The sequence below is a fragment of the Lissotriton vulgaris genome, chromosome 4_1, assembly GCF_964263255.1.
Source record: "Lissotriton vulgaris chromosome 4_1, aLisVul1.2, whole genome shotgun sequence".
NCBI classification, from domain to species: Eukaryota; Metazoa; Chordata; class Amphibia; order Caudata; family Salamandridae; genus Lissotriton; species Lissotriton vulgaris.
The window spans coordinates 1,595,746,576-1,595,773,403 of NC_141691.1; the positions used below are offsets into that span (position 1 = coordinate 1,595,746,576).

At 44.8% G+C, this 26,828-nt stretch overlaps 1 protein-coding gene across 2 annotated transcripts in view; it reads left to right on the forward strand.

Annotated features, from left to right (window-relative positions):
* The window catches only part of PREX2 (phosphatidylinositol-3,4,5-trisphosphate dependent Rac exchange factor 2), a 1,248,069-nt gene that overhangs the window by 195,506 nt on the left and 1,025,735 nt on the right, over positions 1-26,828 (forward strand). For both annotated transcript variants that reach the window (XM_086965847.1, XM_086965848.1), the window contains exons 4-5: positions 11,097-11,201; positions 16,631-16,732. In XM_086965847.1, coding sequence (XP_086821973.1) covers positions 11,097-11,201; positions 16,631-16,732 — 207 coding nt within the window. The remainder of the gene's footprint in view (positions 1-11,096; positions 11,202-16,630; positions 16,733-26,828) is intronic.

Below are 26,828 nucleotides of genomic sequence, written 5' to 3' on the forward strand. Positions count from 1 at the left end.
GATGTGGTCCAGCCACAAATGGGTGCAGAGGTCTTGCATCTGGCACAGCTTTGGCGCACGAGAGACATGCCTGCTGCACTTGGTCACACTGCAAGAAGCCAGTCAGGCTGTGCGATGAGGAGAACCTCTGCAAGACGTCTGCTTGTGACCCAAACTGGGGGCCAAGGCCTGCTAGTCTCCCTGCTGGGTGAGGGATATCACCCAGGGAATCCAATACCACCTGCCCTTGAGCCTGGTGCACCAGTGCCTGCCTACTTGCCAACACCAGTGTGCCCCATGGAAGCTGCTTTGCCGATTTCTCCAATCCCAAATCAATACTTTGAACAAATGGCACAGGCTTGGCTTAATCTTTTAAGAGGCACAGAATGCGTAATTTTTGCTATTCTAGTGAGCTGCAAAGGAAGCCGATGAGGGAGGTTGGATCTGGTCCTGTTCCCTACATTGCATCTTTTGACACCATCAACTACTAAGTTGGTCATCCGTGGAAACGCCTTAAATTGATCAAGATGTTCTCTGTCGGGATGCACATAAAGCTTTCCACAGAAGCCCAATTTGGTAGTTGATGGTACTAGGAGGTGGGTCAAAGGACAGATTTAATCCTTAAAGAATAGTAGTTGTAGGGCTGATCCCTGCGGAACACTTTATTTAGTGATGAGCATTCCGCAGACAGGTGGGATGAGTCGTGTAGTACTGGCAAAAGAGCTTCTTCCGTCAGATGGTACTGAACTTGTCTGCAGTGATGACAAAGAACTTTTTCCATCAGAAGGTAGTGAAACACCCCAGTAGTGGAGACAACGAGCTTCTTCAGTCAGAAGGTACTAAAACAAATCTGTAATAGTGATGAAGGGTTACTTCTGTCAGAAGGTGTTCAAGCACGCCTGTAGTGGTGATGAACCATTACTTCCATCAGATGGTACTGACACATGCCCGTAACAGCGACTAATGCTTGCTTTCGAAAGTCACTACTGAAACACACTTTTACTGGTGACAAAGTGTTACTTCCATCAGGAGGAGCTGAAATACACCTGTAGTGGTGACGAAGAGTTATTTCCATCAGAAGATACTGGGACATTTTCTGATTGTGAAAGCAATTCAACACTGCAGTCCGATTCCATGGAGACTACATGAGCAGTGCCTGTCTGCTTGCGACCCATTTCCACAGCTGGCCGAGCTAAGTAGCTTCTCTCAATGGACGTTGTAGGCACATTATGCAGATTCTACAGAAACGCCCTACAGAGCAGTGCGGGACCCTGCAGATTTCCAAGCTTTACAGTCCGGGTGACACGATTTTGGGGGGAAAGAGTGGATATTTGAGCTTCACTAAGCACACGGAGAAGCGTTACCAGTTCCATGAAGGGCCACACACAAGAAGTGAAAGGAACGAGCTGCGTAAGGAAGGGTGTTAGGTTTATAAAAGGGACGCAGAGTAGTAACGCAATGGCAGATCCAAGAAAATGTTGGGTATAACTAAGTAAAGAAAGGAGAGGACAAACTACAGAACGGCCATGTTGTAACGACCTTCCTGAATTTAGAAGACATGGGTCTTTGCGGAGGGACTCCGGCAGACAGTTTCAAGACTGTGCCTTCTCTTTCTTCAAAGCTTCTCTCTGGAACACAGATTAAACAATCCGAGCATTCAAGTACCATTCCTGCATTAGATGTCATCTTAAAAACACTAAATTGTATAAGAACCTACGCTCAGATAAAATGTAGTGGGCCTCATTTATGAGGCCATGCGGCACTTTTACGCCGCCGGTGCGTCACATTTTGTGCCGCACCAGCAGCGTAAAAAATGTGCCTTGTTGCACCATATTTACAAAGTGGCGCATCTTTATACCTACGCAAGGTATAATGGGGCAGATTTACAAGCCCCTTGCTCCCCTTTTACGCCGCCGTTGCGTCACTTTTGTGACGCAGCAGCAGTGTAAAAGAAGCACCATGGTGCGGGGTAGTAACAACGTGACGCATCTGGGAGATGCGTCATGTTGTAAAGCCCTGCACCAGAAGGAGGCGTTCCTTCGCAGGGGGGGTTGTTCCAGCGCAGGAACGCCTCCTAAAAGTGGCTGAGTGAAATGTACAAGATTTCACTCAGTTACTTTGGGGCCCATGCTGCGTCAAAACCCTGCGCCTGCTTGAAGCAGGCGTAAGGATTGATGCAGCATTAACAAGATAGGGCCCCCAGAGCCTTGCTGGACCTGCGTCGCACTCGCGACGCAACTCCAGCAATACGCCGCTTTTACGGCACAGATGCGTCACGTATCTGTGCCGTTTTTGCCCATTGGTGCGCCGCATTGTAAATGCAAGGCATGGCGCACAATAGGTGGCGCATCCCTGCTGATATGCAGGGTTGTGCCACTTATTGTAAATCTGCCCCAATGTACGCAGGTATGGCGTTCTGACGCAAGACAGGGTCATAGAAGTGGCGCAGTGAAATCTATAAGATTTCACGGCACCACTTCTAGGACACAAATGGGTCAATTTCTTACGCCTGCCTCACAGAAGGCGTAAGACTGACGCAGGCCCTTTCACATGGGGCTTGCCCCATGTGAAAGGACACATTGCTGGAGTTGCGTCACTTTTGTGACACACTCCAGCAATGTGTCACTTTTGCGCTGTACAGATACGTCAGAAATACTGACGGATCTGTAACTCCTTGCGCCATGATGCGTCATTTTGCAAATATGACGCATCATTGGTCTCGCAAAGAGGGCGCAGTGAAAAGTGACGCATCGCTGTTTTCACGCAGCGATGCGTCACTTTTCATAAATGAGGCCCAGAAGTCTGTTATGTCAACCAAACCATAACATTGCTTTAGCCAAGCCTCAGCAAAGTTTATTTAGAGGCAGAAGTAACTTTTGCAAAGCAAATATTTGCTGAAGCAAGATTTCCTGGTAGGGCAGTCCAGGGCTAGGCTTTACTGGTGTTCACAGTTCAGTCTCTTCTTCTATATGCAACTCAATGTTTTGCCTAGTATGAAAAGCCTGAAAACACCGTCGTTTAAGCAAAATCATAACACATTAAAATATCTAGTCCCGAAAAAGCCTATCAATTAGAAACTGTTTGTTGGGATGCCCATCACTAGTGCTTCTGGCTGAAGTGACAGCATAAAGGCACTACTCTGCATGACAGTAGGCGAGAGTTCATTAGTGTTTGGAACAGAGGAGCAAAAAAAAACTAAAACATAAGAACACGAGCCTTCTTTACACGACAAAATCAGCTAGTTTATCCACCATGCACTGCCGGAGTAAGACTGTGCAGCTCAACAATGCTGGCTTTGAGCGCAGAATTTGACCTTTCCCGTTCCTAAGACACGACTCCAGGCGCCGAAACCAAGGTCTGTTTGTATGATGAGTCTTTGTAGCGCGAATCTAGCCACAATGCAAAGGAGCTTGGTCCCGAAAGAAATAGAATTAGCAAAATACAATTAATCAGACGCAGGCTACAACGAAGGAGTGTCCGTGCCTTCCACGAGGTCTCCGTTCCACTCCAAGCTTTCTTTCCTCAACTTCATTTTAAATCAACTTTATTTTCATTTTTCAACATGGACTCTTTCACTTGAAGCACTGACATATGTAAAAGTCCTAATTATAAGCACACCAGGGTATTAATGCGATTATTTTCGATCATTGTAGGCCTGCAGGAAAGGTAAACCCACTGGCTGTTCAAGGGCCACTGCATAATAGAGCAAGTAGAAAGGAAAATGCAAGTTCATTAAAGATCATTATTGTCATCTCTCCCCCAGCAGGAGGCGTCGCACACAGCTTGGACAAGACTGCCGGGTCCCCATCAACCACGTGATGTTCTCGTGTAGAGCTCCACGCTCTCTCAGTTTTCTGTACTTCCTGGTGTACGTAGCAGGGAGCTTCTCCTCTGCAAGAATAAGACCAGAACTGAACCCACCACAAGTCATGTTCTGGGGCTGTCTGTAGTTTCCAGACCTGGGCTGCTGACTTTCGGGCAGCTAGAAGCAAAAGTGAGATGCATTTCCCCCTGGGTGTGGTTGAAGGGAATACGCTATTCTCGCTTGGGTTCTTAACAGACGCTCTAGAGGCTGCTATGGTAGGGCGAGACTGGTTATTGTTGTAAAGAGCGAGACAATGTCCTACCAGGACATTGGAATGGAACCCCAGTTGCCTAATCCTGCCCAGCATCAGACGCTCCAGACACTGCTTTTAGCCCAGCAGGGTAGAAGTACCACCTTGTCAGCCTGCCCGCAGATGGAAGGCTTGGCGCCCTTTGTCCTCTATGACAAAGACCTGCGCCTGGCTCTTTCCCTCGGTACTGACCATTTTATGCTTTGTGATGTTTCCCTGCATAGTCTTCTCCACAAGTTAATCTTCCCTTCCGCTCGTGCCCCCTCACCACCATTGCTTCTTTTTCGTTTTCCGCTCAGCCTTACCAAAGTGAAGGCAACAAGGTGGCAGCCACAGCTTCCTGCGTGCAGTGAACTCTGAGACTACTCCTACCACAACTTGGAAATGAACTCTTTCTGGGCCTCGTCAAATAAATAGATGAGATGGCAAACAGTGATTCAAACGTAAAGGGAGAGCTGAAAAGGGTGCTCAGCGGCTCGGTGCCTCTGTGGGCAGGACATGTTGTCAAATAAATCCTGGCAGACTCCATTTCCACGTGAAAATGAATTTACAAATGTAAATGTAAATCATATTAATTAAACTGCATGGCAACATAAGAGTGTGCATGATGGGAACTCTGCACTCAAATAGGAAGTGTCTGGCCATATGCTTTTCAATGAAAAGAAACTGCTATTCAAGTGCACCGCCATGAAGGTGTTTCTGATGGGATAGAGGCCCTAGTATGCTATAGAGACCTAGATAACACAACTCCCTTTTTAACGGGCTTGACTTCACAGCTATGGGGAACGAGAAAGACATGTTGGAGTGGAACGCAGCTTGAGGCAGACGCCAGCAGGCCATGCATTGGTGACTGCAAGTAACACGATGCAACGCTGCGTGGCTGCATCACCTGGTTGTCCAATGTCTTTAGTATTGGCATAAAAAATGTCTGTCTCAAACCGCTGTGAGGAGAAGGTGACGGGAGACAGACAGTGCTGTAGGTGCGATGATTAGATCACTGCTGCCTTTGAAGGTTCAAGAGACAAACCTCTTGATGAATCCCTCAGGTGCAAATGTTAGGAGTCTTGATCTCTCTATTTACTTCTTTTAAGTGCCTGCAGCAGCATTTCTTCCAGATAGAGCTATAGTCAACATGGCAATATACAGAATGGCAGTAGGTGCATAGGTCTATGTACAGAACTTACAAACGTGCCTGCTGAGGGCTGCTTTACCAATGCTACAATAACCTTCATGGATTCTTCCATCTATCCCAGATCCATCACCAGGCATACCCCTTCCTGCTCTGTCCTTCATCACTTGCCCCCTTCGCTTAAGACTTAAACACAGTTATTGATCATCATTTGATGTATTCTGCGATGATTGCCTTGGTATCTACAGCAATCTTATATCACAAAAAGAAGGGGAAACATTTTAGAAAAAGAAGAAAAGTAACTAAGAGTGCGTCAAGGAAAAAGCACCTTGCTTTTAAAACTGCCCTCACACACAGCAAGCTGTGTCATACTTCATCATAGGGCTGCTAACACACCTCCGTGTTTACCCAACACTGGAGGTGGAGCCATAGGGAGGGGAAGACTATACAACATACAGTGCAGAGTTAGTGAGAACTCAAAGGTGAGGAAATAGTGCAGGATCAGTAGAACTAAAAGCTGGTCCCAGGGGATCCTTATTCCAATTTTAATATCAGGTCCCCTGTCCAGGATTTAAAAGGAAAAACGTGGATGCTAGGTGGAGTAACTTATTATGAGATTCCACCTGCTCCACACTGCCTAAGTGTCGACATGTTTCAGCCGGCAAATGACAGTGCCCCGGCTTTCTTCAGGAATCTCACCTTTGTGAACCTGGGTGACAACCCTTCTACCAAATCAGAAGTGAAAAAAGGGGAAAATCACCTTTCGAAAGAGCCCTTTGCTATGTGAAGGGGAACCGTGTTTATATTAGTAAAAAACTCAAAATGGCGGGGGAGGGGAACAGCTTCCTATTAGTACTCTTGCTTGCGAGGTAAACTGTTGGCAGACTCAATTGTCTCTCCTCTCCCCGCGTAACTTTTCTTCTTTTTTAAAAATGTTTCCCCTTCTTTTTGTGATATAAGTTAGAGCGGGAGGTCGAAGGGGGTGTAAATCCTCTCACCCCTCTGTTCGAGTGTGTTTTCTCTATCTACAGCAATCTGACTCTTCTCTCTCTGTCACTTCCTTTATTATTGTGTAGCGAGGGACTCCATCTCTACATTTTATAAGTTTGGGTCCCAAGATGTACTGCGCATTCTTTATATATCACACTGTCCATTACCACTCAATATCTTATCCAGGCAAGAATTCTTTGTTCATCAACCATTATTCTTTCCAGCGGTGTTTCCATTGGTCCATCATATGAACCTTGCCCTCGATGCAGTGGTTCTCTTGCCTGCTGCCACCAATCTGCATAGTGGCTTCACATTCCTTTATCACTGAATAGGTGTTCATTCATTCTTATCCGTCCTGTGCCACGATTCCCTGATCAGTTTATTGTCCATGATCAGTTCAATCATTCCTCTTTTTGGAGAAGTGTAATTCTTTTACAAATCATTATGCCTGCTTTTCTTTCTTGAAGTGCTACTAACTGACATTGGGGTGTTGGAGCCCCTTGTGAGCTCTTAGGATCCAAGGCCTCCCAGGCTCAACTCTGACTCAGTTGTTCTAATGCCTCTCATGATGGCATTTATGGTGCAGAAGGGCTCATCAAGGACCTAAAGAAATATGACCACATCACTCCTCACCCTGATGGAACGCAACTGCTCCTCTTGCCCGACTCAACACCTTCAAAACCAGCGGCTTCTTTTACGAAGCCATCACGACCGCCTACCTGGCTGAAAAGCTCAGCACTTTTGAAGGCTCTTGGGATACACCGACAAGCATGGTGGCACAACAGAAGAGACAAAGATGCACAAAAAAATAAAACACAAGACAGCAGGTCTCATCTATGCACCCAGGGTCAGGAAAACATCCCTTCATTCATCAGGACTGCCACAACTCTGCTCCAATTTAGAAAAGAATTGCAGAAACAACTCTTTAAACAAGACTACCTCTCAACAAAGGAAAAGTCTACGTCCGCTTTCAGATTCCCCTTCAATCGATCCTTGTGGCTCAAGGGTTTCCATTCATTTCTCACCAAATCAAATGCTGTTTAGAATTAATCTGCACAAATAACATCATACAATATATGCCGACCAAGCTATGCATCAACTGCAAAGATGGAAATATAGCTACTCTCTCATCAAACTCATAAGTGAAAATGGGAAAAAACACCGCTCCCTTTACTCAAACCTATCAAATGCCAATAAAAGTATGCCTTTACTGGCTTCTTTCTGAATCTTGGCTAATAATTCATGTTAAACTCCATGAGCAAATGTAATTTCAATTCACCCATGTGCACATCCTGCAAATGGTACTATAAGTAATATTCCAAACAGGCAGCATCCATCTTAGCTCCCAGGTCTATATGACTCCATACATTATCAAAATATCTCTGCCATGTAACTGCCATGTAACTAGACATTTTAGTCTGCCACCATCCTTTGCAAGCCCAGCCAATCCCTATTTAGCCTTTTGCCAAATAAGGGCCTATAGAATATCTCCTTGGACAGATCAGGCATGCTAGTCAGAGCGGTCAGGCGCAGATATCCCTGTCTCATACAATTACTAAAGTTACGTACAAAAGAGACCAATCGTCCTCAGGTGCTGAAAACAGGTCAAATTAGCCACCCCAAAAGGAAACATTCTACGCTGGTCCCTAGTCTCCTTCAAGAAGGCACATAGAATCTGTAGTGAAACCATTAGTATTATATGATCTTCTTTCATTTGTTAGGTGCTCAGCCAGATTAGATTAATTGGGTAATTTTCAGAAAAAATGTAGTTCAGAGGCCAAGTGTAGCAGAGGCTGCAGACCAGCTCTGGCTAGCAATACTGAGCCCCTAACATGGGTACAGCTGCTCTCATTAGCTGAAAGTAGGTGACGGCTAGTTAAAGGTGAACAATGATTCGGGCGGGTGGATATGTACAGGAGCATTTGGGCATCTTCCCTCTTGCAATGGAAATGAGCATTAGAACTGTGCGAACCTAGCCTTTAGAAGCAAATGGTCCCTTCTTTCTTAGTGGCAGTATTGGCAAGTATACCCCTCCTAGCAACAAGGAATCAAAAAAAGGAGAAGGCTCTAACCATAAACTCAAGTCCTAGACCCGGGCAAACTGCTTCCTTGAACTAGAGGTATCTACCCAGTGGCATAATGAAACTTGAGTGGGCCGCCCTGCATAGCACATGGGGGGAACACCCCTCCCTGGCCCACCACCTAGCACTTTTGCTGAAGGGCCCCCCTGGAGCTTGGGGCCCCCACACCACGTGGGCTTATGTTACACCACTGGGTATACCCACTATAGAATCTAGGAGAGCAGCTACCTCTAAAGGCACAATGGTCCCTACCCGCCTTACAATCAGGCTTGAGCGAGCCCTACCTCGGAGGCTCGAAAGGTTGGGTAGCCTACCTTATACTTGCTAATGGGTGGATGGACTTCCTCTCCAGGCTCCTTGCAAATTGAAGGATGTCACTTGCTGGCAATCAAAGCAACCGCTCCCTCCAAGGCTCAAGAAACTGTCTCTCCAGGCTCAAAGTGACTGTCTCCCCGGCCCTTCAGCTGGTGTGAGACTTCTTCATTTTTATTTTCTTTGGACTCATATACATCCTCTTTGGGTTTAAGAGGTTATCCTCTTTCAGGCCAATAGAGAGTGGCTCTATAAACCTGAGGAGCACCCTCGTACTTTAAAAAGAAAAAAAATCCTCTGTCCAGCAAGCTGAGCCATATTAGGAAAATTGTCATTCCCATCTTCTGTTTCACATTCACAAGGCGGAACCAGACAGGCCCCACACTCCATATGTCTTCTAGATTGAATGAAATAGTATTTATCCTTTTAATTTCATGCTACGAACAAGTGGCGACAGGTGCTGTCTATCTAGACAGGCACCAAACAGGAGAAGCAAATGTACTTTTTCAGCATGTTCAACGCGTGCACTAACACAGCCACACAATAATAGGAATCTATTAAGTCTTAGCTTAGTGGAATCTTTAGAAGTCATCTATGTGCAGTTGACAATCCATTGTCCAGGAATGTGTGAGCATTCTACACTGCAAAGTGGCACAGACAGCAAGGAACACCTCAAAGGGTGAAGAGAAAGGTAATCCCCACACCATGCCCTGATCTCCGTGACTCATACCAGAAACAAACACCTGAGCAGCAATTCAGGACATGCCAAGGTAACAGGTGCAAACACAGTCTCCACCTGCTGGTTTCAGGGAGCTCTAGGCCACGGTTTACCTTCCAGACTGCGGATCAATGGTGCCAGTTAAAGATTTCAGCAAGGAGGCCAGATTAATATGTCACATAGACTGGCACGGTTCAGCTGTAAGAATGTTTGTAGAATGGGTATACAGTTGTTGTATCATTTAGTATTGTCTGTTTCCTTGCCCTTTATTTGTTTTCTTTTTTAAATTTCCTGTTTGATGATGTTGAGAGTAGATTGGGCTTTGGTCACCTGATGTTCCGAGCACACCAGGTAGTCTGTTATCTTGGTTAACATCTTGCAAAGGAGGAATTGGATTTAACATTTGACATTTTATTTTAATGTATTATAATATGATTTCTAATGATCTGTAATCATCAGTTCTTAATATAGTCCTTGCAATGAATGTGCATTGTATAGAGATATGCCATTTACTATAGAAATGATCCACCCTCTCCAAGTCCTCTAGATTTCTTTCTTCACATGGCCTCTTATCAGAGTTTCTTTTTTATGTGCTTTACTTCATATTTTCGTTTTCCTTTTGCTGCATGTCTAGATCGTAGCAAGAGCTTAAACATTTAGGGCCTCATTTATGAAAGCCTTGCGCCACCAGTGCCCATGTTAAAAGTGACGCACCGGCGGTGCAAGGCCTTCATAAATAAGGCCCTTAGTTTTCAGTAAGTCTTATATTAGCAAGCTGATACGCTTGATTATTTTAAAAATAGGTTAATAAAATATATTTATTGATGACAGGCTCACAGGTGATTATATGCTACCTATTTATGGAGAATCTTTTTGCATGTACTTTCTTCATAACCTCTCTAACCAAAATCTTTATAGTTTGGAAACAACTATTAGAAGACTGCATTAAGCTGCGACTGTGTTGTTTCCCTAGTGGCTGCCGAAAAGATGCGAAACAATCAAATACAATCAGATCAGGGGGGTGTGATATCAGAATGTCATTTTGTCCGAATTTCGTGTGACAAATACATTTTCAAAACCATATTGTTTCCTAAATATAGTCTACAAAAATAATGCTCTGTTGCAGAGTAAACATTTTTACACCCATTGCTATGATATTTTTGTAAACAGAATACTTAGGAATACCAGATTACATACATAGCATGTCCTAAAATTGTCTACAAAAATGTTCCCCTATGGAAATTAATAAAAAAAAAAATCTACATTCATCAAGACATTTTTAAAATGATATTATGTACACCATTTTTATGTCTGACAATATTTTTGCATACAGTGTTCTGGAAAACAGTGGATCAGGATGACATATATCTTCTGCTATGGTTGTTATGGCATCTCTGCCATTGCTGCGGAGAATAATAGTGACAGTCGAGTACCATCAGAGCAGAGAGTGGTCTTACGTCAGACCTAGGACATGGGAAACTGGAGGTCCAACACCCCTAGACACTCAAACAAGATCAGGACTATGATGTCTGGGTCACGTGTTTCATTTAATTTTGTCCACATAAACATGTCATAAAAGAAATTTATTAAACTTCCCAACATTGTGATCTATCTAGTTAACTCCATAGATCACATCCTACTAGCGAATGCATATTTCGATACAAGCTTGTTGATTTGGACCCAATTACAAATGGCGTGACAATGTGTGCATGCTCAATACCACCAATGAAACCCTGGCTAACCATGCATGCACGTTTCCATTTCCACAACAGAAAGACAGATTTCGAATTTATGATGAATACTGCAGCAACCATGAAAAGGCACAAAAGCTTCTCCTTGAGCTGAACAAAATAAGGACGGTGCGGGCATTTCTTCTGGTAAGAAACACTCTATGTACCAAAATGTGCTTGTGAATTGGAAATCTTGGCTTGGCTGTTTGGTGTCGCTGTTGGCTTGATGGGTGACATTTCTACGTTAGTGCTTAAAGGGTATTCAATGTGGTGTTTAGATGGATATGTTTGTACACGAGGTAATGAGCACAACCTTAAAGGTGGAGACGTAACATAACATATATCCGTGCGTAGCTTCGTGGGACTTTCCTGATAGCTTGATGAATAGTGGGTACCATTATCTTTAGAGTATGCACACGCTCTAGACCTGGTCTTCAAACTTTTATTGCCCCCCCTCCCCTGGAAAAAAAGTCATCAAACCCCCCTCAGAATTTTTCACAATTATTTTATTACATTGGCAATGTTTAAATATGTATATACACATTAAAACATTGCAATTACATTCTGTTACTGTCTGTTACTGTTACGGCAAAATGTGATGTGACCTCGAATAAAATAATTTAATTCAATCCACTGTGCTCAGTGGAATGCTTTGAAATTGACAACTGGTGCAGTGTTGACAGTTGCACACTCTGTAAGGAAACAACAGTTGCAACTGCTGTTTGAAGTTCTCAAACCTTGCGTCATTGTGTGACCTCCCTGCCCAAAATACCATCTTTTTCTAAAGCGGAACATAACATTTCCCCCTAACACATACCACTCTCCATGCTACGTGCTCGAGTTCGGGACTAAAAGAGCCCACTGGAGTGGCACAGCAGTGGCATGGCCGGTCTGTAGTGCAAGCCCTTCGGACATCTCACGTTTGAGCCATTTGTACTGTTTGGTCAGTGGCTCTTACAACCCCACTTTGCCTCACCACATGCAGTGCCTGATTCTGCCACCCCCACAACCCTACCGGCGGCCTGCATCCTACTCTGTTCCACACCATCCAGGTATTTTGACTTTTTAACTCTGAGGATAAACATGGGAATCAGAGTCATGTAAGTCATACATGACGTCTTTAACTACATTCATACCACAAGCCTCAATTTCTGAAATCCTTGACTATGTACCTCAGGCTTCTAACTGCTACATCTCCTGTACTCTACCCCTCTCAGTTAGCTGATATTCACAATCATTGCATTTCGGATTTAATCACTCTGCTTTGTTCACCTACAGTTCTCAGCAATTTAATCTCAGCTATATTTCTTATAACATCATTGCTGTAAACCTCGATCTCACACATGTTGGACAAAACAACAACACTGTAATTCCTTTGACAGCCAACATACACATTTTCATTGCCACAACTACTTCCATTAGGTGGAGTGGGGTCACCGATATTACTCATGAGCAGTTAGTAGGGAACCACAATTGCTTTCTTCTCCTGAACCAAGGTCACCCATATAAACCTCTATCCTTTTAGGCAGGGCATCTTTTATTACTCAAACCCGAAACCTCAACCTAACTGCCACACACCATTCATCTACAACCACTTTCAAACATCTACATTGACGACTAGATTCTTGTTGTGACTTGACTGATTCCATACAGCAAAGCTGCCAACCTACACTTAGCTCACCTCCTGCATCAAGCTTCACAACAGGGCATATTCCCAGTGGTGGAAGCATCGCCATCACTCACAGGTAGTTCATCATCCGTAGTCACTATCTCTCAACACACTTACTTAATACACAAAAAATGTCCATTTCCTCACCTTCTACATAAACAAATGTGTTACCAAGGATGACACCCTGTTTTCCTCTTTGCCTTTACTGAACTTTTACCTACTAGTCTATCCTAGCCAAATAATTCCTCCTATTAGATGACTTCAGTGTTTGGACAAATTCACTTGACAGCCACCCATCTCTAAACCTGCAATATATTTCTTTATCAGGTTCTCAGATTTCTCTTTGCTGTTTCATTCATCACACTCCAAGGACCACCAGATGGATCTCACCTGAACATGGACAAAGACAAACCATGCCCTTATACTCATCTTCTCTACCTCCATATAATCTCTAAAACTATGCAACACCACCTGAATACATTCTCTTAAAGTGACTTTCTCCATCTTCACCCTCTCAGCCTATTGTTCACAAAACCAAAGAGACATATACAAATCTGTTGACGGTTAGTGTCTTCCTGGCAGAATACTGACAATGACTAATACAAAGCTGCCCCTATCAGAGGGGAAGACTCCTCTGTGCAACGCTTTAAGGACTGAAAAGTCTGATAATCTTGTTGTGTTAATTTGATAAAGTTTTCTCAACAGGTGTGGGTTTGAAGTTTTTATTATACTTTATCTCTTTGTTTCTTTTTGTTATTCTTGTTTCAACTCATTACTTTCATGGTTGTAACCAAAGCGTTTGCCTCCTCGTGATGTCAATAATGCCCAAACATATTAATCATTCATCTTTCCCAATGCATTTCGGGCTTTCTGGCAGCCCTTCATCAGGGGATATCTCTACAAGTAAAGAAAGTAAGTACAGACAATGTCACTTTGAGTGAACACCCTTCAAATAAGTCTCAACGTTGTTCGTGTTGGCCTTACTGCAAGCAAAGAGGCGTTCTTTATGCCACAATCCCCAATGCCCAGAATAAATCCGGGGAAATCATCAAACGGTTCTTCATGTCAGTGTCTCTCTGGACCTAATCATAGTATAAACAACTTCTTTACTTACAATTTCCTCTTACTTCTCTGTCCTGTATCCTTTCTAGCATGGCCAGTCAGATTAGCTATGCACTTCTAGCACTCCCTAAATTGGAGTAAGACCCCTGCTTGGTTTAACCAGCCCGAAGTACCAGATGAAACTATCCAAATTCAACCTACCCAAATAATACTCCAGCAATAAAGGCAGCCAAAATAAACCCCTAATAATTACTCACTCACCGCTGGTATTTTGCCTAAACAGTTTGAACAATCAAAGCTCTTTCCTGGAAATCAGTCTAAAAAGCCAGCTCTGTTAGGACCTACTACCACAACAGTGACCTCCTCTGGATCTCTAAGTCCTTGGTAAACATTAGAATCCTCCCAACTGCAACAATTCATGAAATCCCGCTTGGTCTCAGGAATGGGATAGGCATTTGAAGTGACACCTTAGCACAAAATGCTTGAGAGGTTATTCTTCATACACTTCTCAAAGCACAGCCAATATAACAGTGCAGTTTGATTAAAGAAAACACTCAACTTAAACTGCTTTGACAGTCTTCTTTCTCCTCTCTACAGCAAGCCACAGCTAAGCATCCATTCTCTTCATCCTCTCACTTCAGTTATCAACATGAGGATTACTGCATCATACTTAGAAGCATAACTACTTCAGGCATCAATCACACTACATGTATTTAGTTCACTTGCTATTTCTATGATTGGTCTTTCTCAGCGTCTTTGTGTTCTGCATGTGACTCAATGGCGGCCGGCATGGCTTGCCGGTAGTGGAATGGGAGGGGAAAGGCACGGAGGGGGTGTGCGCAATGTAAACAAACAGTAAAAAAAACACTTACCTTGCTGCCTAGTCCCACATTCCTTACCGGACTTGAGGAACAGGAAGCACAGCCAGGCTCCCCTGGTCAATCCCAGCGTTGTTATTGGTTTGAACGTCCGATGCTCAGCCAGGAACTGGGGGCCTGGGCATGTATTCCATGCAGGCTATAAAGCAGCCTGCATGGAGAACAGGGAAAGTGGGCATGACAGTTTTGGGCAGCCCGAGAGGGCCGGCCAAACAGTGATATACACTTAGGAGTGGGCAAACCATTTCTCCCCTGCTCTGAGAGCTGAGCACCACCGCCCACCCCCTGCCTGGAAACATAAAATGATAATAACTCAAAGTTATTATCACTTTATGTTTCCTTTACTTTGCACTGTTTAAAGGCAGTGGGGCGACGCTCCTCTGCCATGGTGGAGGAGCCGCCACTGATGTGACTCACCCTTCTTCCTGCGTAGGGGTGTCCCTAACATGCCACGCAGAATCCCCTCCTGTTATCAGTAAACACCACTACCTTTGAGATTGTTATCTGTTTACAGTTTTAAGTGCGCTCTGTTTAACAATGGGGCCCAAATAGTCTGTTTATTCCTTTCATTTACACCCTGCCCCGGGAAAATAGCTGCCTTAGTATCTACAAACTATGTGACTTCCCTCACATTCCCCAAAGGCATTCCCTCACCCTCTCCCTCCTGAAATCCTGGATTCACTCATGATCATCTTACACACTATGAGTTCCATTTACAATCCACATGCTAAAGTCATCTCCTTAACCACTACTTTCACCAGACTTCACCTGTTTAACCTCAGAAAGATCTGGCCTCACAGCTGATTCCACTCAGCTTGGTGCTAAGTTGGCTAGACCTTACCATGGTTCTCCCATATTCATCCCCTTCTCCCTTAACACAATATTCAACTTTGTAGTACTTCTATGCCCCATACCTCATCAGGATCACTCTCTGTATCAATCAGAGACTAACACAATTTTCTAACTTGGTTTTTATTTATAATTGTCAGTGAATTTTGTAAACGTACATGCCAGTCCACTGGAATTATATGTCTGGGGCCGCAGCATTTTCTGTAAAGTTATGGGTTTGCTGCATTTGCCACATAATTATTGGTGCATAATTTGCAGATTTCATCAAAAATAACTATTGTTAGTAGCTCAAACAGATCAACAGTTACTAAAAACAAACAATTACGATGCAATAGGTCTCACAATTGCGAGTTTTTGGAGCTGTTAGCATTTTAAATGGCAATGCCTTTTACAATATTAAAAGGCATTGTCATTTACAATACCAATAGTTCAAAGAGTTGCAAAAGCAAACCTATTGTATTGCGGAGCACGGTGTCCGTGAAGCGGGCGCCAGGCTCATCTTCAAAGTTAAAAAAAATGTAATTGGGCTGAGCGCGGTGTCCCTAATGCGGACGGCGTGCTCAGCATTCAAGTTAAAAAATAAAAGTTGAAACTGAGCGTGGTGTCCCTAAAGCAGGTGCCGCTCTCCGCATGCAAATTAGAGAAGCATAGCGCTCCTTAACAAAAGCGACCACTGCAAATACATCCGTGTCAATAAACAAAATAGTGCTCACCCACTCATAAGGCACACCGTGTAACTAGCAAAGCAAAAGGTCCAGACATCATGGGCGGTAACAACTGCACACCACTTGTCCCACCTACCTTCGGATTGTGCTTAGGGACTGCGACTTCAGATTCTTAACTCACACAGCTGAACCATAAAGTAAAACACTTCACTGCTATCCACTCCCCAAGCTTGGTGGTATGTTCTTTTGGCAATGGGGCATTAGACCACTTGCAACCACGTTATATTGTGATATTCTAATAAACTGTGAATATAATGCATCAATATCAACAAGTATTTATCATACTGTGTTTGCACAAGTAGGTTTGGTTTATGCACAATTACAAGTCACAATGTGGAATAATGGTGGTTCTGTGTGATTTCCATAAATCAATTCTCTATTTCTCTGCTTCAGAACTGCATGTTGCTAGGAGGTCGAAAGAACACAGATGTACCACTGGAAGGATATTTAGTCGCACCTATACAGCGGATATGTAAATATCCACTGCTTCTAAAGGTAATTTATGCAGGATTTCCTTGGAAACTGGTTCATTAGGCTTTTGTCTGTGTTTAGTTTCACAAATCAGGGGCAACTCAAAACTGCTTGTAAACAGTGGCTTTCAAACACTTAAAGAACAAAAGTTTTGTTGGGTAGTCAATTGGAAGAACATGAACGAACAACTATTAACAAACCATTATGAACGGTAAAGGTTAATAATTATAAAAGAGGCCCTTGTAGACTTTCATAGATAAATGTATTTGCTGTTTCGTAACGGTGGTCAGTGCTGAGGTAATCACACAGTGAGTGAAGGTTGAGAGGTGCAAGGTGTGTATAAGACTGTTAGTAATGGACCCACAAGGGTTTTGTTTTGCACTCTTCCTCATTCATTCTATCCTGGTAGAGAGAAATATAGACACTTTATTTAAGTGTTCCCTGATCCCCATCAGAAGCGGATGCTCACACGCTGCTCCCTACGCAAACTACAGACCTACAGACTGGTATCGTAGCGCTACTCTACAAGAACCGCTATACCCTGACTTAAGTTAACATTCTATCGCTGCGCTAGATTGCCGGTTTAGATCATTATCTGATAAATTAAAATCTTTGAGATCTGCCATTGTGAGTAGAATCACAGCGCTAATTTGCCATAGAGCGCTCTTACACTGCTGTTACTTGTGCATTGCTGCCTGTTTAAATCGTCTGCAGCGCGCCCACTGTGTCCATACCCTATCCTGGTTCGGCTTTTTGGCTAGCAGCCATTTTCTTGTTATTGTTGTTCCCACCTGGCCGGAAATGCACCACGCACACGCCTCCCAGATGCTCCTCCCTCGCCCCGCCCCCTCCACCATCCATACATGAGAGATGCATTTTCGCGCAGCGTTCACGCGCAGCAGTCGCGCCCCATGGGCGCCGAAGGTGCGTCAAAGGTAAGCCCGTCTACGCCCGTCCGCACCTGGACTGCGCCCAGCGCCAGACCCCCTGCTCCCCGCCGCACCCAACCCACTAGAGTCACATATGATGCCACAACTCTCCTCGCCCTCAACCCCGGACGCACACCACAATGCTGCGAAGCCATCCCATCTCCTGCAAGTTCAACTGCTTTAGGACCCTCACCAAATCTACTTCCTCCACACACAGCTCCGACTCTAACCGCCTGAAGTGCATCCTGCTGAACACCCGCTCGGTCCACAGACACGCAACTGAACTCTGGGACCTACTCGACACTGCGTCACCGGACATCGCCTTCCTTACAGAAACATGGATGAACACATCATCAGCACCCGACATCGCCATAGCCATACCGGACGCTTACAAGATCATCCGAAAAGACCGCACCAATCAAACAGGAGGAGGCATCGCCATCATCCATAGGAATACCATCAAAATCACGACCAGCTCCGACGATAATTTTGCTACCGCTGAACATCTCCATTTTCAGATCCACACCGACCCTAGGACCACACTTAGAGGCACCCTCATTTACAGGCCTCCAGGTACCCGCACTCAATTCAGCGATGACATCACGGACTTCGTCAGCCCACATGCCCTCGCCTCCGAGAACTACATCCTATTAGGAGACCTCAACTACCACCTTGAAAACAAACACGACAGCAACACCAACTCCCTTCTGGACAACCTGGCCAATCTCGGACTCAAACAACTTGTTGACACCCCCACCCATGTAGCCGGACACACGCTCGACCTTATCTTCACCTCCAGCAAACACATCTCCTTCGACCGCACCACAGCTCTCCACTGGACGGACCACAACTGTGTTCACTTCAGCTACAAAACCACCCTGACCCACAACCGCCCACTACCTATTCCTCGGAGAAACTGGAACAAAATCACCTCCGACCAACTCCTCACATCACTCAACCAAAACCCTCCCTCACTCTCACTGGACCCAAACCAAGCGGCCACCAATCTCAAGCAATGGATCACCCACAGTGCTGACGAATTAGCACCCCTGAAAAAGCACCAGATCAAATCAGCCAGCAAAAAGGCTCCCTGGTTCAATAATGACCTTAAAAAATCCAAGAACCTATGCCGCACCCTGGAGAAAACATGGAGAAAAAACCCAACCACCGACAACATGGCCACCCTTAAGGCAGCCACCCGCAAACACCACCAACTGATTCGATCCGCCAAGAAATCAGCATTCAAGGACCGTCTCGACAACAACGCTCACAACAGCAAGGAACTTTTCAACATTGTCAAAGAATTCACCAACCCCACCGCAGCATCTAACGACATCACCCCTTCCCAAGACCTCTGCGATGCGTTATCCTCCTTCTTCTACAACAAAATTGCCGACATCCACAACAGCTTCGAGAATACTCCCAGCGATCAACCCTCCCCACCCCCCTCAGATCCTACTCCGCCAACTAACAACATTAGCGCCTGGAACCCAATCTCCACTGAAGACACCATCCGCCTAATGAACTCAATCCACTCTGGCTCGCCAACCGACCCCTGCCCCCACCACATCTCCAACAAAGCTGACTCCATCATCGCACCCCATCTCCGTGATGTCATCAACTGCTCGTTCAACTCTGCCACCTTCCCAGAAAGCTGGAAACACGCCGAACTCAGCGCCCTTTTGAAGAAACCCACAGCAGACCCCTCTGAACTTAAAAACTACCGACCCATATCCCTCCTCCCATTCCCGGCCAAAGTCATTGAGAAAGCCGTCAACAGCCAGCTCGCCGCCTTCCTTGAATCCAACAACTCCCTTGATCCCTCTCAGTCCGGATTTCGAGCCAAACACAGCACCGAAACCGCCCTCATTGCAGCAACAGACGACATCCGAACACTACTGGATAACGGAGAAACAGCGGCCCTCATTCTACTCGACCTCTCCGCCGCTTTCGACACTTCCCCCATTCATCTCAGAAGCCACTGAAGTCATCTGTGGAGTACCACAAGGATCTTCACTCAGTCCCACCCTCTTCAACGTCTACATGAGCCCACTTGCTGTCCTTCTACAAACCCACCCGCCAACTAAGATCTTCCAATCAAGCCCTTGCCGCAGTCCCGCGCATCCGTGAATCCACCATAGGAGGAAGATCCTTCTCCTTCTTGGCAGCCAAGACCTGGAACTCACTCCCCACTTGCCTCCGCCTTACTCAAAACCACACCTCCTTCAGAAAAGAACTTAAAACCTGGCTATTCGACAAATAATGAACCCCTCCCCAAGCGCCTTGAGACCCTCTGGGTGAGTAGTGCGCTATATAAATGCCCGAACTTGAACTTGAACTGCCTTCTTCAGAGCAAAGCCCCCCATCCTACAGCTACCTCTACTGCTGATCTCTTCTCTTAGCCTCTTAGCATTATAGTGTCTTTTATGTCAAGGTCTCTTGGCCCACCCGCACAAGTGAGGTACCATGTTTATTGTGAGACTTGTGAGAATGCTGAGTGGTAGGAAATGAGTGGCTCCCAACAGATTGCAGAAGTTGTCCTCACAGAAATGTTGGAAAGATGTAGTTTTTAGTCAAAGTTTGAGGTATTTTGGGTAAGAACATGTTGTGGGATCCATGCAAAGCACATCATTCTGGATGTCTAATTTTCGGAATTGTCTGGGTCTGGTAGGTTTTTCTAGTTGGTAACCTACCCAAGCCTAAAAAGTGAAGCCATTCGCCATTCTGAGAGCTAGCCATACACTGTTGGCTCATATGTACAAATAGCACCCAAAAGAATCAAATGTCCTCACGCTTGCCATAGGGATGGGCTGCTATAGTCCACAGGGGAGCAGAAAGACTGTTGAGGCTTTAGGGGTGAAGGTAGGGACTGATGTTAGGATTGTTAGAATAGGCCGGACCCATCCCATTATTTCATTAAAAAAAAATATATTCCTGCCATAGAGTGGGCTTTGTGCCCCCAGATACAAATTGGAGGCACACCTCCTGTTTGTGCCGGGGTGGGAGGGGGGGACCGGGGGGGTGGAGACTGGTATGTCCCTTCTCGGGTGGGGGTGTTGGCAATGCCAGAGCGCAATACCCGCAGCACTTTGTTTTGCCCCGTAGGCAAATTCCCTGGTGTTAGTGGGATTTTCTACTCCCTCCGTGGGTAGGATTGGGGTAAGCTCCCCAAATGGTACAAACCTTCTATCTATCCCCAGGGAGCAGAAAAACACTATTGACACCTCTTGGGCAGTGGTATGGTTCGTTGCCAGGAACATAGCCCCATCCTTTTAATTGTTTGGTGCCATTTTGAAATCCCTGGTATCAAGTGGGCTTTCTGTCCCCTCCCACCCAATGGGGATAGCTGATTCGGGTGAATACCCAATCCAGCAACCTGGAGGGACAGAAATGCTATTGAGTCCCAGAGTGAGGGAAGCACAGACCCATGTCTGAATGCAGTCCCTAGTGTCTGGCAGTCTTTCTGCCCCTCATGGGGGCAGATTGGGGGTAATTGCCCCATCTGCCCCCCAGGAGAGGCAGAAAGACTGATGATCCATTTTGTTGGGGTGGGGGCATGGACATGCTCATGGTGGGCAGCCCCCACCCCAATATATATATTTTTCAATCTTTCCCTGGCACCTAGTGGGCAATCTGCCACTCCCGGGTAGATAGATCAGGGGTAATTGCCACTATCTTATCCTTGGGGGGAGAGGAGTTGGCCTCACGACTAGGGCGCTCGACCTCGGACCTGGGGATCTGGGTTCGAGTCTCGGTAACGACGCCAAAACCTCCTGTGATTCTGGGCAAATCACTTAATCTCCCCGTGCCTAAAATGAATGTGTGTCCTCATGTAACGTAACTGGTGATATGTAAAGCGCTCTGATACCTGATTCGGTTCGGGTCTAGTTTGCGCTATATAAAACTCTGCAAAAAAAAAAAAAAGTAATACTGACGCCCCATTTAATTGGGCTGTGGGCATGACCATGCATATGGTGGGAAGTCCCCATGCATATCCCCCCGGGAGGGGGGAAGAAAGACTGATGCCCCATTTAATTATGATAGGTGCATGGCCATGCCCTCACCTCTATATTTATTTTTAAATCTTTCCCTGGCACCTTGTGGGCTTTCAGGGGGGCAGAATGGGGGTAATTACCCCATCTGTCCCCAGGGGACAGAAAGACTGATGTCCCATTTTATTGGGGTGGGGCATTGCATTGCTTATTTAAAAAAAAAAAGCTTTACCAGGCATCTAGTGAGCTTTCTTCCTCTTACCGGGGAGGGGGGAGATCAGGGGTAATTTCCCCATTTGCCCTGCGAGGGAAGAGAAAGATTGTAATCATCAAATGTGCTGGGGTAGCACAAGTCGTTTGTTCGTTCAAATAACTGTATTCGATTCAAGCACAAGTCATTGCCTAAGGGCCATGACTGGTGTCTAGGGGTTGGAACCCTGCTTCGGGATGGCTCTCCTGTGGCGACCTCTAAGCAGGAATCCACTGAGAAGAGTTAGCATTGGAAAGGTGAGATTCCCTCCTTTCCAACGATACCTCTCCCAAAAGATTCAGTGCGCAAGGGCTTAGATATTCCCCTGGGCACTGATTCGGTGAAAGTAAAACAAACCCATCGGCTCGTTTTACTTTCACTTTGCTGTAGAAAAAAAATCAAGCTGCTCATAAAGTTCTTCCCAAATAGCCAGATGTAAAAAAAAAAAAAAGACTCCCTCTGTAGCCTTTATATACCTCCCCAGTGTACATGCACTGGGGGTTAGTGTGGGTGTTGGCTAACCTTTACCTGCACTTTAACCCCTTGCGTGCTGATGACAGAACGGTTCCGTCATCAGCATCGGTTGAGCTGTGCTGACGACGGAACCATTCCGTCATGACTCCGCCCGCGCAAGGCGGAGTCAGCACATGCGGAAAATACGCCCCGCACGCAAGGGGTTAAAGGTTAAACAGCTCAGTGTACTGAACCGTTGTAAAAGATTTTGTTTGCTGTTTCATTTGGCCTATGGTTTTGAGGGTATTCGCTAGAAGAGCTCAGTTCGGATTCATACTTCTGCCATATTGAACCTACACTGTAAAGTCTTCAGCAGGAGGCAGTGGGCGAGACTTGGTGTTTTTATTCAGGTAGTGGCCAGCACACAGGGCTTCGTATCAGTGTTGTATTGCATTGTGTATTGGTGTAACGCTTTGCTATCCTACCCCCTGCAATGCCCTTTGAAGTTAATGGCTGAAAGGCTATTGGTTGTAGCTTGGCATGTTAGAGAGAATATGAGGATATCAGCTATTACACATGTATGAACTTACCATATTTAGGCATGGGTTGTATCATAGGTAGAAACTACCACCAATCTACTTCAGTGAGGTCAACCATGGATCCACACAATCAGCAGAGTCAAGTCCACTGGAGGCACTGTTAAGCTCCAGTGAATGTTCTATGGAGTTGATAAGGTCGACGAATTAAAATGCAAATTATTTAGATTAACAGTTAAAAATGTGCAATGATTAATGTGAAATTAAATACTGAAATGACACGCATTTAGAATGTGTAAACTGAAATAGGCAGTCATAGCTATGTGTAAAGGCCGTAGAAATGCTAAGAAGAAAGCTTTCTATAACTAGAAGTGAACCTAATATTGCAAAACTGCGCACAAGAGTAGTTTAGGCGTCTGACCTTAATGGGACATGCTTAGGAATGTTCATCATAACTGCAGAATGTTCCGGGTTTTAATCAATGTATTCTTAAACTAGAAACATATTGTTTGTAATGATTAACTTCCGAGTCCCACCCTATTTCACATAATGCCTGAATAGAAAAGTTGCTTATTCAAAAAAATATTTCTGGTTTGTATTAATGAAATGCATTACTAAACAGTATTTTGCAAGTTAATTTTCCTCTTCTTTAGCATAGTTCATTGTGTATGCAGTAAAAGATTTAATATTTAGAAATCCAATCTGCATTCGATGCCTATGGGAACTGAGACTTGTGTTTCCAGAACCTACCTACGTAATAATGTCTGTAGCTAACTTGTGATAGCGCTTTGCAATCTGCTCGTATTTTTGTGGAAAGGAAGAGCTAAACCTGTTCACAGAGGAGAGCTGCCATTTGATTGCTTCAGAGAGGAAGAGCCTGCTACAATGTCTGCAAAATTTATTGATGTCTTCTATATTAAGCATGGGTGGAAAATCCGTTCCGCTCGCGGATTTTGCGGATTTTCGGTAAATTGGCAATCCGCGAGATTCGCGAATTTCCCGCAAATTCCGCGAGCGGAACGGATTGGGTCAAAACTTCAAGCTGACTTTTATAACTCTTTTAGAATGGCGCCGTCAAGATGCCAGAGCCATTCTAAAATGGTTACAAAAGTCAGCTTCAACAGGAAGCTCTAATAGATAAAGTAAAGCAGGTGCTCGAGTTGAAGCTCAAATTCAGTTACACAATCATTAATCACCCCAAACTTGGGGTGATTAAAGATTGTGTAACTTAATTTGACCTTCAACTGGAGCACCTGCTTTACTTTATCTATTAGTGCTTCCTGTTGAAGCTATTTCTAGCTATTTTAGAATGGCGCTGGCAGCTTGCCGGCGCCATTCTAAGTGGGGCTGAGGGCAGAAGGGCACAAAAGTGGGACAGAGGGCAGAAGGGGACAAAAAATGAGTGGGGCAGAGGGCAGAAGGGCACAGAAACGAGTGGTACAGAGGGCAGATGGGCATAAAAATGAGAGTGTGGCAGTGAATAACCAGGAACCCCCCCCCGCGAAAACGCAAAGCGCCTCGCGAACACCCGCGAACACGCAAAGCGCCTCGCGAACACCTGCGAACACGCAAAAATAAAAAAATCCGCAAATTCGCACATTTTGCGGATTCGAATTCGCATTTGCAAAATTCGCCCATGCTTATTCTATATTAGTATGTGTTCCTAGTTAGCTTCAATGCTCTTTTCCCAATGCTTTCGATCTACCTTCTTATCCTATACTGATGGTTGTGGCTGCTGCTTTTGTTCATCCATACTTCATTCTGTGGTTTTATATTTACAGAATGCTACTGCAACTGTATGATCACTTACTTGAATTAATGAGACTCGGCTAAGTTTCATGACCTACTCTTTATGGGACGTTCTGCTGCTTTCATTTGGCTTTGAGCTTATGCTCCTTTGATCTAACTCTTTTCCTTTGAACTTGAACTCTTCATGGGTTCTACTAATTCTGAAATTCTGGTCTGAACTTTTAGAATAGGGTTTATTACATTATGGAACGTGCTTGATGCCTTATTTGTCTATTCGATTATAACCAAACCTTTTATGAGATTTACTTAAACTTTACTAAAGATTTATTAACTAATACAAATGAAGAAATAGAATAAAAAGATAATTACTAATTTCTTAAGGAGAATAAAGCTTGTAAAAGACATTCAAACTCGCATGACTGACTAAACTTGGAATTGTATTTGAAATGTGCTTGTGTTGCAGAAATAGTTCTTTGAATCAAATATGGTAGCATAGATCCGTCATGTTAAGTGAGGAGAAAGCAGTGACGGAATGGGGCTGAACCCTGTAAGTAATGGCAACTGAACAGGTGAACCATATTATTTAATTTTGGCTAGCAGAGTCAAACTAGGAGTGACAGGGAAATAACCCACTTGAGGCACTCAACATAGGAGTGTTATGTGGTATTACAGAGGACAAACTTCACTTGAGACACTGTCAGGAAACTAGAGAGTATTACATGGGTTGACTCAGGAACAACAAAATCCATCCCACTAGATGCACTGGTGAACCACCAAAGGAGTACTGCACATAGTCTACCCTTGAGCAACAAAAGGCCAGGAAACATTAAATGTGAAACTCAAAGTCTGTCAGGTCCTCATTGGATGTAATGCAGCCCAAGGGACCCAGAGTGAGCAGGAAACTGAAGGTAGTCTGCATCGTTTTTTGGATTGAATAGTGATTCGATTTTGTAAATTGAACAGGAAAAGGAGTGAATGGAGGCTTAGGGGGGATAAAATAGGGGGAAAAGGCAGTGGGTTTAGCTGAAAGCCCTACCCAAATTTAACAGGGAGACATCCTTAACCAGTGCTTGATTTATAAAAGAATAAGTACGGGGGCCCTAAGTTCTATTCAGAAGTCCGTGGCACATGCTATTAAAAGTCAAGATGCTGAATACCAAAGCTGCATGGTCTTGATTGCAAGTCATGTTCACCACCAGACACTCCCTGCCTCTTGATATCACTCTCGAAGGTTTTTATTTCATCCATGCTTTCTCTCTTAGTCACTGTCTTCTTCCTTCTTCCCTTCAGTTGTGTTTTTCTGGCTCTTGCTCTGGATCAAAGTCAGCTAAAAACAAATTAAGTACGGGCCCCAAAAATTAGTGCTGGTAGGCTCCATCTGCAACCACTGGCTTAAATTAAGAAATTCCCTTAACCCTTCCAGCCCTCAAATTGACCCATTGGTTGAATGCCCTGGACGAGGGGTTAAGTGGGAGTAGTAATAGTAAATTCACACAGCAGGAAGTTTGGGGGAAGGCCTTCTCATGCCACCTAGGGCTAGTCAGATCAGGGACTGTTATAGGCCTGTGAGGCAGGAAGGGTTGAGGGACTGGAGGGCAAATCTCTAAAAACAACATTCTTGTCCTTGGGACCTGTTGGCTTTGCCAATGGATTTTAGCCATGTTGCGCCGTATGACTAAAGAATAAAACTAGCCTTCAATGCATTTTGTAAGGGCAGGCACAACGAATGTCTTCACCAATGAATTTCTCAGGCCGTTTGTAATGTATGAACGTTTTTATTTTATTTTTTTTAAATGGGAGTGGAAGCAACATGGTGGTGGAAGGAACACTGGGATCTCAGAAGCAACAGAAAGTGTGTGTGGGGGAGAAGAAGCAATGGACGGGAGTGTGGAGCTGGTGGGATAGAAAAACATAGGTGAGCAATCAACAGGCGGAGTACAAGGATGGGAAGGAGAAGCAGTGGGCAAGGAAGGAGAATGTGAGTAGGTGGAAGCAGCACCTAGGTGAGAAAGCAATGGGGGAAGCACACGAGGGTGAGCGCAACATGGAGGGAGGGTGGGGGAAGTGCTCGGATGACAGAGCAACACAAAGTACAAGAGGAGAGTACACATGCGAGACAGCTGAAAAGAACATGGAGTGCTTAACTGAAAAGAAAAAGTAGTGCTTGAAAAGCAAGCACTGAACGCATAGAAGTCAGCTAATCAAAAGGGA